A 14,250-nucleotide genomic window follows, 5' to 3' on the forward strand; every position below is an offset into this window, starting at 1 on the left:
GGATAGCAGAAGCCCCTTAGACCTCTGTTACACTTGTTTTAAACGTTATGTAGTAGGCACCAGGTATCGCAACAGCGAATGCAGTGCAAAACACACCCTGACAGCATACACGTGTCCCCTCAGGATATCCAACGATCATTTCGAATAGGCCACAGAGAGTCGTCTGGTGATCCTTGCTTTTGATCAGCCGTCAGCTGGGCTGCACTGCAATCTGCAATGCAGGATGCTGCCTATGGCCCTAGAAATTATTAACTTTACAGAATACTTGAATTCAGTTACAGTGACCCTGATTTTCTGATTTTACCGATGCACAGCAGACTAAAATCTAAGGAAATAACCTGAACTGTTTATGACCGAACCACTAATATCAAACGTCTCTATCGATAGCGCTTGAGACAAAAAACAACAGCAACAAAATTTCTAGCCAGAAGTTCTAGACAGTAACTAAAAATCCCCTTGTTGATATTATATGCAAATATTTAACACATAGAAAAGTACACCAAAGCCAACGGTAATGTATAAAATAGTTTATTACTATAATAAATAAAATTAAACTTTTTTTTACAAATATTATTTGTGCTTGTTTAAAAATGTTGAATAGGGATATCATTAATGTAGGTGGCTGCATTTGTAACTGAACATTCCAAAACAGTGCATATATAGAGAGAGAAATATATACACACACTGTCTATCTACTGGCAGCAGCTTTGCTGACCACAAAAATAGTATCTACTCATTCTTTTTTTTCTATTCATGCTTCATTGAACAAAGTGACAAATGCAAAGGAAAAGAAAGAAGAGTATTTGGTGGATTTCTGAAAGGATAAAAACAACTGAAATACATTTAAAAGCGCCAAAGCAACTGCGTAACTGCGTATCAATAAAGTGTCCATGCAGTGGTGGCTAAATATCGAAACGCAGACAGGTTTCCAACAGATGTACAAATATTGATTGTATGTAGGTACAATAATATAACACATTCATTAGAAAACATCATATTTCTTTATATAGCAGTTCATCCTGATACAAGATTATTGAACTTCTTTCATCTACAGCTAAAATGACGCTTTTTCTATGTTAGTGGTCACAGATTCAGTGGGAAGAAGAAAAAAAAAATCATTAGCCTTTCAGAACAGTTAGTGAAAACCCCACACTGTTTTGTTAACATTAGGTATTTAAATCCAGTTACAGAGATGTTGTGGGATTACACATCAAATATGTTTACACAACATTCAACAATCAGCTTGAAACAAATTACAGTCGCAGGTAAATTCACATTAGCTTTGTTGAACTGTGAAAAATGTTTGAAACAAACACTTCAGCGATATGACGGGTTGGCTCCCTGATATACAAAAGTGTTTAGACAATAATTATGTCTCTCTGTTTTGTAAGGGGGAGAGGGCTATTGGAGTAATTTATTATACTAATAAGAAGGCAATAAGTGGAGAAATAAACGTAATTACCAACAAGTGATTTCCATTAGATTTAGAAAGCTAATCAAAGTGCTTTATCTTTAGGCCACACTGTAAATACTACAGAACATTAAGAAGGAAGTAGAATGGAATCACAGTTTGAATTATATCACTTATGACAGGGTCTTAAGGCTAAATGTTGAATATATCTTATTGCAAAAAGCTTTATTTTTATTTAATTGAATCAATGCTTGCCACAACAATGTGGTCAAAACTAAATCAGATTACAGGATACAGTAATCTACTATACCCTACCTCAAATTTCTGGAGCTTTCCCTGCATGGGACTCTCTCTGAAAGGTTTGTCTTTATGAATCAGAAGTGCAGCTGAAGTACAGACTTTGTTATTGCCAATACACCCACAGGAGACTACGTGGAAATGAAGAATTCAGTAGAGCTTTTCAACACCTAATACCAGGAAAAGAAAGCAGAGGTGCAGTGACAAGGCGTTACACTGCCCGTGAAGAGACGGAGAGGCTCAGCACCTTAGAGACAGCCCCTGGTACCAGGAGAAAGAAATCCATTTATTCCACAGTCCCTCCTGCAGGAGAAGCCATGAGAATCGCTACCACATCAACTTAGCTTTGGAGATACTGAGGGAGCAACAAATGATGGCTTATGCACCATGTTCCCACCAGCTATGAACAGGACGTTTGCAGTTCCCCATGTATTCCTGGTTGCTGGCTATCGCAACGCTTGCCAGGTCGTGTCTCAGTCACTGTATTAGCCAGACTAACAACAAAAACTTGAGGCCCAGTGGGAGAAACTGAAGCAAAGTCATGGCCTGAAAAGTTCAGCAATTAGCAAACAATATACTAACTAGGACATTCAGTGGATATCTCCTGGGAAGATTTAAGTTCCCTTCTTGAACCATAATCATTAAATGAGGGATGTGCTGTTACTTAACAGAAACGCAACTGGTAGACTTATCTATACGCAGACATTATATATATATATATGTGCGTGTGTGTGTGTGCATACACACGTCTGCACAAGTGTAGTCGTACACACTGTTGTTTATATAGTAAAGATAAATCATGTATTACATTGTTTCACAAACTGCTTAAGAGCAATTGGAAAAATATCACCAGTTATGCACAGCAAATATCTCGTTCGGTTCATTAAAGTGAAGTACCGTAGAAGCAGAACATCACCTTCGAAGCTGTTAAACAGGGTGTTCGCTGGGATTCAGGGCAGCACTGCGAATGAGATTTAAAGCAAGAATGGTGTTTTTACAAGTATATCAGTAATACCAGGCAGAAGTAAATGTATCTGAACACAGTAGGGTTGGGGGTTGGTTTTTGCTTTTTTAATCCTGTACCAAATACAGGTATACTTTTTAATATTTAATTCTTTCAATAGTTTAAGCACAAACTTCTAGAAGTTCCCATTTTACCAAATCATAACCCAAATTCCTCCTCAGAACTACCCGCTTTGGATTCAAATCTAATTCCAGCGCAGGGTAAAAAAGGAGAAGACAGTGTCCTTTTGGCAAGCACAGGTTCTTTAGCAGGTTGTTAAATGGCTGAAGCACTATGCTAGAACACTGTTAAAACTGAGGGGTTTTTGTTTTTTCCTTTTTTATGGTATGTCCAAACATTTGGTTGTAAAGGGGCTGAGTTTTATGTTCAGAGACCATTCATTTCTAAGCCGAAAAATAATTTCGGTGAAAAGGCTTACCCAACACAAGAGAAACAACAGAAAAAGGAAAAGCTGACAAATAAAAGGACAAGTAGCAATTACAGTGGGTACCCACACCATCCAGCCTTAGGCATCTAATTTTAAGGCTCAATTTCACCGTGGAGAAAGACAGACTTGTAACACAGGCGCTTTCCGTCACTCTCTAGAGGAGAATTACTGCATCTCCTGAGCCTGGGCACCTACAATACATCTCCTAATTAGTCTGAAGTTCAAAGGAGTGAACTTCAGCCCCTTGCAGCCGAGGTTTTGCTCACTTCAAGCAGCTGGTAGCCAAGGGAATCCAAAGATTCCAACCTCCTCCTAAGTAATATATTCTTTTCAAATTCTCTTACAACATATAGGGGTTATTGAGGGATGAGGCACCCTCCTACAACTTGTTTTAGTATCTTCCAGTCCATAAAATCTTAATAAAAGGGGTCTGACCTCAGTTACATCTGTGCAAGCCTGAATGACATCGGCTGCCGTCAGCGCTGACTGCAAGCAGACGCTCTGCAGTTGTCGCTGTAAGGAGCAGAGTTTCTCTGGAATGCCATGCGTGTGCCAAAATCAGATTTTGCCTTTATCTTCAGACACGTGAAATTTTGAGTGTAATTTCAGAGCATATTACAATCTGTGATGGCTCTACAAATGGATCATAAATGGCTTTACAGGCTCTTATAAAAGCCTTGTAAAGGCCTTAAAATGGACTCCATGCTGCACCCACCCATTGTCATACAGCTTGTGGTTTCTCAACGGTACAATACTGCACTGAACTTCAGGCTACGATAGAAGCACCCCAGAAAATGGGGAGCTGTGTTCCTTTATTCACAGTACTACGAGTGGTGGTGTGGCTAATTATGGGGCTCGTAGGGTTAATCTTGCCATGACTCCAGCACTGTGCAATCAGCAACATCAGAATAACCTTTAACATATCCCTGAGGGCACATGAAAAGCACAGCTGAAACACATGAACTCAGTATCAGAAACAAGGTGTGAGATAATCTGCACCTGCACATTTAATTCTATGCCTGTGCTGCAATACTTGAGATACTAGACACATGCTTTGGGGGTCATAACATTTCCTCCCTCACCCACCTGGGATAATTTAATTTCCCTGTTGTGCAGCTGCACGTAGACGGGTGACGCTTTCTGAAAGTGCCTGCTGAGTTCAGGAAGACTTTCTGTCTTCCAAAAATTGTACCGAGAAAAGCGAGTGTTGGAACGTATGCTGAGGAGCAATTTGCTTGGATTATAAAACCGGCTCCAAGTTAGTCTCTATACAACATTGCTGGAATTTTGGGGCATCAGTTATGAGTCCTTAAATATTAGTAAATCTGTGGTTTACTTAGGCATAATTTCACTACTCAGTGAATTTACTGACTGAGGAGACTAGAGGGAAAAATCATGTAATAGTTTCTAATTGAAATCATTGGTGTATGGATTTTTTCTGGTAATCATGACACAACTATTACAGTTAACTGTTGTCATCGATGGTGATTAAAACACCAAACAGACAGTCATGTTGGCCAAAAAGAGCTTTTCTCAGTACTGTATGTCTTTGGTGCATAACTTTAAAAGACACCAGTTAGCGCTGGAAAAAGCTAACCAAGGAACCACAAATAAATTTAGGAGACGGGACCTGAGTTTCACAGCAAGTCCCCTCTCTAATGCCTTTTCTTGTGAGGAAAAAAGCAACCTCCAGATCTGATTCCAATAGCTGTTTCTCAGGCGTATTTCAATCATTAGCTATGAACTTACAGGCTGTGGCATACTGAACCAGGGTGCAAAATCCTTGCAAGCCGATCCTAACCCAGCTGCCTCTGGACTTGGGGATTATGGTGTTGCACTCAGAAGAATTAGCATCTTTCAGAGCAGGGTAGTTACCCCAGGACCAGCTATAAACAGATAAACTGATTTTTAAGACCTAAGCGAGTATCGTTGCACAGCACAGCCTCACGCTATGTCACTTCACCAACGGACCTCGCACTTGCTCAGCGACCTCTGATGCAGATCGGCACCGCACCATGCAGATATTAGGCCAGCAGCAATCCTCTCAGATTGGTCATTTCCCTTGCCTCCTGCTTTCCTAACATGAAGTCTTCAAAGAAACTTTTGGTTTTTTTGTAAATGAGTTAGTACCACGGAAGAACGGGAGTTAACTACTCCCATTCTGTGGAAAGACTTATTGCCATTAGGAATGAAAAGCCAGAAGTGTTGCATGATGCTTCTGATCTCTAACCTACTGTTAAGCAGTGAGCATACTGGATCAGTGGAGAGAATTTACTGTGAATATACACCTATATCCTGATAGGATCCCATTTATGCTACCCTACTTAGTGAATAACAAATAATAGTTTTGATAAAGTGCTTGAATCTTCCTCCAAAGAAGTTATGAAAATATAAGTTTTGAAAACATCTCCTTCTTTAAGAAGCAGATTTTCTTTTTCCTTGCTACAATAGCACTTGCATACAGTAAGCACTGTGTTTCTACCTCTATTACCCATTTGTTTTCTAGCTAGATTAAATCAGGAAAAATAAATTTGGATGTACAGAAAAATGCCACAGTCTGAAATCTTTAAAAGTTCTGTGAAAGCCTTTGGCTACAATAAACATTATCAAAATAGAAACTTTTGAAAAATAATTTAACTAGAATTAAAAGTGCAGATTTGTAGCAAAAACAGGACATAAATGCCACAATATATTTTCAGGATGGCTCATCAGATCTGCAGAACTGGTTAATGACACTGATGCATCACAGTACATGCTACAATGGGCTGTGCTCAGGCACACAGCACATCTGAACTTTCCTCCTCTAGCTGTTAAAGACAAAGGTAAGAATATTCAAAGACATCTGAGACAGAACCTGAGTTTTTGAGAATCAGTATCCTTGCCCAGTGAATGAGAACGTGGAAGATCCCATTTATTAACAAATGTGAAATACTGTGACTATTCAGGAGGATATTGCTAAATGCAATGAGTTTAGCAATACGTTAATATGTAAATAAAACGTACATTCTTTCCACCTTTTTAGCCCTCCTTTGACCACCCCAAAATAACTTTGATATCAAGTAGCATACTTTTGACTGAAATGACATGCACACCTCCCACTGTTCTTTCCATTATTACAGATTCGTGAAAATATACTGTGACATTTAACAGGCTGTACAGGTGACTGGGACAGTGACAGCAGCAGCAAAAAAAAAAAAAAAAAGCTGAAAACACAAGCACCCTGGGCAAGTCCTTATCATATAGGCAAAAACTGAGCTAACTACATAAGGCATGCTCCAAAAACCTAAGAGGTTGCCTGGCGCTCACTGGGCTGGCTGCTGTGGTCAGAACTCTTATTCCCACAACTCTGAGGGAAGAGGAGGAGGAGGGGGAATATGCACCGATGGAGAAAAGAAAAACTTTATAAACTGTACCCTTGCTGTCAAAAAGGCTTCACAGTCAGCTGCCATCTTGACATGAGGTTGCAATTCCTGTTACCGTACCTTTTTACACACAGGGAACATGCTTAGTGAGCTGGTCCCTCACTGGTTTTCATCAAGAAAGATTACATTTAAAATGTTGGGGGGGGGGGCTGTTTGTTTACTTGTTTGTTTTTAAAAAGAAACACCTCAGCTAGCTCCAAACATGTCTTTTTCTGACTCTGGAGACTGGGGCCTTGATATTTCAAACAACTCCTGGGGTGACTGGGAGCTCCTTCTTGAGGTTAATATCCTAAGTATCTCAGCAAGCTGTTTTTCTATATTGGTCATTTTTGTGTTTAAAGCCTTGATGTCCTCTTTCAGCTCGTGTCTCACTTCTAGCATGGTAGCCTGAAGAGTCTGTTCTGGGATAGGGTAGAAGGAGTGCTTGACCTCTGCGAGGACTGGACTGCGGTCCTGCGGGCTTCTCGTCTCCCCGGCGTTATCCAGGCGCAAGTCACTTTTTGTAATGCCACTGTCACAAGAGTCTGTCTTCTTCAGGGTAGCTTCTCCCGAAGCTTTAGTTCTCTCTGGTAAAGTCTCCATGGATTCTGCTTTAGAGACTTTGTTCCAGTCTTCGCCTTTCCCACAGGCATCTCTGAATTTGGCCCAGCCTTTTCGCCGTGGGTAATCCCCTGACACTTTACACCCTGTGTAGTCCGATGTCGGGGCCTGTAACTTTGCATGATCAGATGCACCAGAAGTTGAAGCAGACTGGTACGATACAGGGGTTGCTGGGCTCTCCCGCACCGTTACGATGCTGGCTTTCACCACCGAGCGTGCCGAGGAATGCTCGCCTAAAACGTTGCCTTTCTCCACGTCCAGGTCATCTGGATCTCTTCCTCTTTCTGCGGCTAGCCGAGCTTCTTTCTGTTGCCTGAACCTCTGAAACAGCCGGCGGACTGGGTGATCTGGTGGTAAGATCAGAGGTGCTTCGTTCTTCCTTTTCATTCTCTCCTCTTCTTCACGTTTCACGTCGCTGATTTTCCGGAATACAATCTACAGAGAGGAAACATATTTCGCACCGTGATTAACCGCACGCTCTTTAGGGGGCAAAGGTTGTAGAGAAAGAATTATCTGAAAGAATTTAACTGACAATTGCAGAAGCTACGCACATTCATAGTAACATTCCTGCAACTTTCAAGTGTCTTATGTTGTGTGGAATGTGGTTTATTTCTTTAAGAGCATACATCATCTGTCTTATAGCACCAAAAAAAAAAAAAAAAAAGGAAAAAGGAAAAGGATCGTTCCAGTTCGGAGAGGTCATCAAGGCAGTGCCATTGCAAATATGATGATCCCGGGAAGTTGCTCGTTCTATTTTGTGTTATAAGTAAGTGATTTCTTATGTTTGTTTTCCTGAGTCTATGGTTTAGCAACAGTTTTCTAATATAGCAAAGAACCGCTCCCATGTCTCAGAGCAGTCTCATCCTAGAGCTCACTAGCTACACATCATGCAAAAGACCTGGTATTATTTTCGTGCAGCTTGGCCACTAAGGGGTTTGTACTGCAGAGATTACTCAGGACCCTCCAAGTAGCAGACAGAGTTTGTAAAGTGCTTTTTGCCCTCCCTTTCCTCCCAAGCTCCCTTCTAGAAGCAAGTTACAGATTAGGGATGAGGCAAAGCTCAAGCCAATCCCACAGCTGAGGTACAAAGACAGTGGAAAATGAGCCCTGAGAGACAACAGGAAGCCTTCCATGGGCAGATTACTACAGCAGCTTGAATAGCATCACATTTTTATTAATATCCTTTTTTATGGAAAAAAAGGACTTTTTGCACAAAGAAGAAAGTAATTTTCAGTCTGCTCCCCTAATTATATCTTCCTGAGCCTGTAGGCTGAGTGATCTGTTGGAGCAGCCAAAGGGTCTTACAGTGCTGACGAATGCCTCATACTGCCCACACATCTCCAAGATGCAGCAAGGGACTTCTTCCTTCCCGAACTTACTGGCAACATATTCCCTTCAAGAACTCCATGGGTTTTTATATTCGTATTGATATTTTCCAAGCCAGAAGACTCAGGGTACTCTCCAATGCAGTATTAAAGGAGGTTTGGTTTGAAAATGGAAGGTGCCCTACGCTGAGATTTTCAAAAGGGAGTATAAAAGATATAACCCCCAACTTCCACTGAAAACTGACATCTAATCTCTTTAGCTGCCTTTGGGAAAACCCACTCCAAATCCTTATATTCCAGCACAGAAAAAATCTGCAGATTCAAATGGTGATTAGAAAACGTGTAAATAAACTCATCCCTCTGTTGCAGAGAGATTTAAATCACACAAAATGAGTGTTTCTCCTGACTTCAGTGCTTCTTGACATTTTTGCCATTGTGAAGTGAGGAAAAACAACATCTTAACACTGGGTCTTGGAAAGAAGAAGTTGTCAGAATCGGCAGTGTTTCCTAGACACAAAAGAATAAAATTAGCAGGAAGGATATTTTGTTTCTAAGCTGCAAACAGGAAGCTAAGTATAAGAAAAGAGTTCAACAAAACAGAGTACTTGAGAGTATTTTTTTTCTCCAGGAAACTCAGCTGGCCATGGGATCAGTACAAAGTGGCCAAAGGAGCCCAATCCTTAGAAGCAGAAGAACAGCACTTACTCGCTGGGAAGGGATAACTAATACTCCAGGCTAACGGCTTCCCACGCACGGACAGACGGCCCGGCGCGTTAACGGGAGGAAGGGTGTCAGTCCAGTGTACAGCACGGCTGCACTGGGCGCTCTGCTAGAGCAGGGATATGAGGCCCCGTCTCCGGAGGCTCACTCAAGCAGCAGGCTAAGGCTGGCCTTGGGAGCACAAAGGCTCAGCAAACAAAGGCAATGATGAGCCAGGGCAATTAGCCTGTGCAAACGTCTGCGCCCCTGAACACCGCCTCTCCCAGAACTCGCGTGTTTGGCGCTGTGCCAGCTGGACACGCGGTTAACGGGAACGATGCCGCTTTGCAGGTGAGTGTGTCTTGGCACAAGAGCGGTTTCAGCCTGACCTACTGATCTAGACTGTGCCTCTTCCCTAAACGTGCAGAAGGGGTGTGTGACAACGGCTGCCCTCGCAGGTCTCACCAGGGAAGGCGTTTGGGCACTTTAGGGAGCTAGAGGCCAGGCCGCTTCACAGAGTCCTCCTCTAGTCCAAGCCCTGTTCAACGCCAGCTGCTCAGGCCCTTGTTCGGCCGGTCCTAGAGTACCTCTAACTATTTAAGGACTGGCTACTGTCACAGAAATGATGGCTATTGTCACGTAAATGGGCAGGCTATTTGACAGAAGCTGCCCTGCTACTGCATCACACAGATGAAGAGGCAGTGCAGCAAGTCCCAAGCGGTAATATATTAACAGCCTAGCCCAAACCGTATTTGTACTAGCTCTTAATTCTCATGCCGCAGGTAGCCCAGGCTTGTGCTTGAGTACAAGTGAAGCAAATTTACTAGAAAACACAAATGGGTGAACACCGAGAGGCCCATTAGCAGCAGTGCACAGGTTCTCAAAGCTCCTGCTGCTTTCCATTTTGCTGCCCAGGTGAGACCTGTTTAGGCTAAAAGTGTCTGGACGTGGAGGAGCTGCACGGTGGTCAGCTGCAGCGCCCTGTACAGACCTTCTCCTTTACCTTCAGGAGATCAGTGTGTAACAGAAGCAGGAACACATGTGGAGGCAGTGATTACTCGAGACACTGCCTTTATCACGGGCTAATTGGTACTACGCTAATGAGATCCCTGATTTCCTTCTTCCATATGAAGCCTTACATCAGTTACAAGGCAACTGCACCACAGCAGTAATCACTGGTATTAATGCAAAAATGCAATCCTCAGGTATCCGTCCTGTTCAACATCTTAAATACATATACATAAATACATATACATCTATGCACTCATGCAGTACAAGTTGAATCTACACACACTTGTCGGGTGACACAGCTTCCAACTCCCATATTGGCTCCTTTTAACTAACTCATAAGACACTGGATAAATATCTATCAGACAGCAACTTATCCTTAGGAAGAGCAGTCAAAGCTGTCACTAACCTCCTCTTCGACAAGCTCCTCAATGCCATATTTTCTCAAAACAGCTCCATAGCTCCATACTCAGCAGAATTTTAACAACCATGCAAGCCTTAGCAGTAACTGAAAAGACTTTACACAACTGCATTTTGGATTTCTGTTGCTGTTATCTTTTTTAAGATTAAATGCCAGCCCTTACAAATAGAAGTAGGAATAACTTGTTTTGGATGGACTACTTTCCTGCAATTGTTGAGGGAAAAGCAATGTTAAAATGGTTACATAGTTTCAGCAGCATCCCAGGCATTCAGAAAACCTGTTTGTTATGCTGACGTAGGCACATCTGCACCCACAAGCAGGAAGAGTACAAGGGAAGAGAAAACGGGTTTCGTTTGTTACTAGGAAGAACAGTCTGGCCCTTCCTCTTTCCTTTATGGCAATTTTCATGTGGAATTTGACAGAGCTACAAATATGGACCTTAATCAAAGTTAAAACCCAAAATATTATGGCAAAGATGCTAAGATACTTTTTAGCTCGCTTCCTCTTTATCACTCTTTCCAAGCATTCATTTTTGTCTCGGAATGGATACTGCTTATTTTGTATCCCTCCTAGCATGTGTTACACTCCAACCAGTGCAAATATAGGGCACCTCTACTTTAAAAGCTAGGTTGTTCTCCATAATATCATCTTCTTCAGGAACTAAGCACAGAGGAAAAAGTCTAGTGGGAGCGCTTTATCAACATATGAAAAACGAGATACAGATGAAAGGGTGAGATGAAATACTGAAGTGAGACGAAATAATAAGATATGCTGGCCAAAATTTAAACACCAGGCCTAAAACACATTATACGTCCCTTCTCAAGTCTACTTTCGTAACTCCATCTTCAATAAAGAGGTTTTAGGTCAGGTAGCTTCACTGGAAAGCTTTCCAAGCTGTCAGAAATGAGAGTACTGTGGGGCTTCAGCCTAGATTTGCAACAAGTTTGAAAAATAGTTCTATTAGGCACAGATTACTGCAATCATCTCATAAGCATTTGACTGAGGCATCCAGTTATGATGACTCAGTAACAATTTTATTATTGGACAATGCACTCAAAGAAATGGAGAAACGCACTCGCGTGTCCTGTTGCACTCATGCACCCATATGTCCCACTGACCTGCGACAGTACCCTGGGGCCACATTCCTGCATGCGCATCAAGGGTGTCCAAGGAAAGAAAGACAGGATTACACCCAGCACATTTGCCTTCCCTCAATGCTAACTAGCTGTGAAGGTGTCACAGTCTTTAGCAAATTTGAGGGAAAAATTCTGCCTTTGTAAAATCCTGAAACAGTTCTCAAGCTGTAGAATCAACACATAGCTTTTAGAGATTAGGGCCAGGATTTCTCTCCCAGATATCTAGAAATCTGGGCGGACATATATGAAAAAATGAAATATCTATTTGGTTTTCAAATGCAGAGCGCCCAGCAATGGCAAACTTGAATTCATCTCTGCTCAGCACTGAAGAGCAAGCATCATTTAAACAACTCAGCATGGACATTTTTCAGTAATATGGCTTTCATCGATTCCTTTATGATAAGGCCAGAAGAACCAACCGTGATGTGACATCCACTGTAAGACAGGCCACAGGATTGCCCTGAATGGGATTCCCTGAAGGGAATCTTATTGCAACTACCTCACATCCTTTAGAAGAACATCCAGACCCACATTTAAAAACTGACAGCAATAAAGAATCCATCATCACATCTTGATAAGAGATTCCTGCAAGTTTTGTTTCACGATTGAATTGGCCTAGCATCAGTGACAACTTCTGTTCCTTGCTCCCTCAGGCACTTAAAACTTCACCTTTAGGAACTGATTCTAGAGTCTTATGTTTAAAAATCTCTGCAAGGTATTACATCTAGTCAGTTTGTGAAGGATTTAGAAAATAACTTTTTGTTGATAGTAAACAGGCAAAATCCAAATGTTTAAAATTTCCTTTTAACTCTAAACTTTCCAACTTGAACTCTTTGAAGACGTCTGAATTATTTCCTACCTTCCAACATCTTTAACTCCAGCTGGCAGTGCTTAAATTCTCACTCTTGTACAGAGGCAGAATATGTAGTAGATCTAGTTAAGTATGAAGTTCCTTTCAAAAAGTCAAGGAAAAGAAGAGGGGACTGGGTACTCACATTGCTTCATGAAGACATTTCAGAGCACCTACACTAAATTTTCTTATCTATCCAAAAGTTATATGTAAGCAGGCCATTACAACATAGGAACACCTTGCAACAACATAAAAGGCTGACACGCTTAACAAACAACAGTGTTATCTCATTTGACCAAAATATTGATACAGTAATTTAAATGCCTACTTCCTTTACCCAAAGACCAGGGTATGGAGGAGAGGAAAGAAGACGGCAGGGCTGTACAAAATCAAACGTGGCGCAAAGAGCAGTTTGCAGGAATTGATTGCGCAGTGTCTTGTCCAATATGGGAAGTACAGCATCAAATGACACTAGTAGGTGTCACGCACAAGCTAAAGTACAAGGTTCTTCCCTCAGAGGTAGCAGACGTGAAATATGTTAAAAAGGGATGTTCTGAATGCAAAAAGTTTGCACAGATTCAAGATGAAGCAAGTACTTGGTAGAGAAAGCCATTGACAGTTACCAAACAGACAAAAACTGTATCCTCCTCAGGAAATCTCCTGAGCTAAAAATAGTTGGAAGCTGCAAAAGTACTTGTGGGAAGTGTCACATGCAAAAGTCTTGTTCTTATTGCTTCCTTAGGCATTTCCTTATGGCCATGGCAGGAGCTAGGATCCTGGGCTGGAAGGGCCCTTGGCTGACCCACTACAGCTGTTCTGATGTAATGACACAGGCTAAGTCACTCCTAGGGCCTCATCATCCATCCGAGCACATTATGACTGGGCCTTCATGATCCCAGAACGCAGTCAATCATAATCCGAAAGATAATACCTGTCTGAAAACCTGCATTACAAAAATAAAAGTACCGCTCCTAGGAATCTGGAATAATTTAACCACCAAAATGTAAAGAATCATCTAGTCCTGCCTTTCAGTGTGTTAGGAGTGTTTCTTCTGTCTTTATACGGTCTGAACTGAAAACTAGCTAACTGAGTGTTTTGTCTTCAAATAAAAAATGATTGTCCTGGAAACAGAGCGGTGAGCTGTAGCCTTCTTTCCAGAAACTCTGCTGCAGAGAGGAAAATGTCTTTATTCTTAATTTTTGCAGTGGGACACGCCTTGAGTCCACCACTTCATATGTGATGACGGATCACATATGAACACATATGGACATCTTTTTACATCTATGTATATTAAATTTACCAGCTGTTTTATCACCCAGTCACTTAGTAGCCACTTAATTCTTTGCCGCTGGCCCTCCTCTTTAGTACTCTAAATAATATAGCACTGCCTGCAAACTCTATTGCCTCCTGTTCATCCCCTTTTTGGATCATTTATGAATGTGTTGACTACTTGTACATATACATCAAAGGAGGTCCTCAGGGAACACCTAGGCTGCCACCCTTCCATTGAGAAAACTGACCATATTTTGTTTCTTGTCTGTTAACCTGTTATTTATCCATGAGATCACGATGGTTTCACATGGTTTTCTAACACAGCACGTTAGAAAAGTGGAATAGAAATGAGGAACTT

General features: G+C 41.6%; 1 protein-coding gene across 6 annotated transcripts in view; it reads right to left on the bottom strand.

Annotated features, from left to right (window-relative positions):
* Nucleotides 1–512: 512 nt before the first annotated feature.
* KCNH1 (potassium voltage-gated channel subfamily H member 1) overlaps nt 513–14,250 on the bottom strand; it is a 191,101-nt gene continuing 177,363 nt past the window's right edge. For 3 of the 6 annotated variants that reach the window (XM_068939744.1, XM_068939745.1, XM_068939747.1), the window contains one exon: nt 2,576–7,616. In XM_068939744.1, the coding sequence (XP_068795845.1) occupies nt 6,768–7,616 (849 nt within the window). In that variant the 3' untranslated portion in view covers nt 2,576–6,767. Of the gene's footprint in view, nt 7,617–14,250 lie in introns of all 6 variants that reach the window. The other 3 variants (XM_068939746.1, XR_011140411.1, XM_068939748.1) reach the window with 3 other exon arrangements.

The sequence above is a fragment of the Struthio camelus genome, chromosome 3 (assembly GCF_040807025.1).
Source record: "Struthio camelus isolate bStrCam1 chromosome 3, bStrCam1.hap1, whole genome shotgun sequence".
NCBI lineage: Eukaryota > Metazoa > Chordata > Aves > Struthioniformes > Struthionidae > Struthio > Struthio camelus.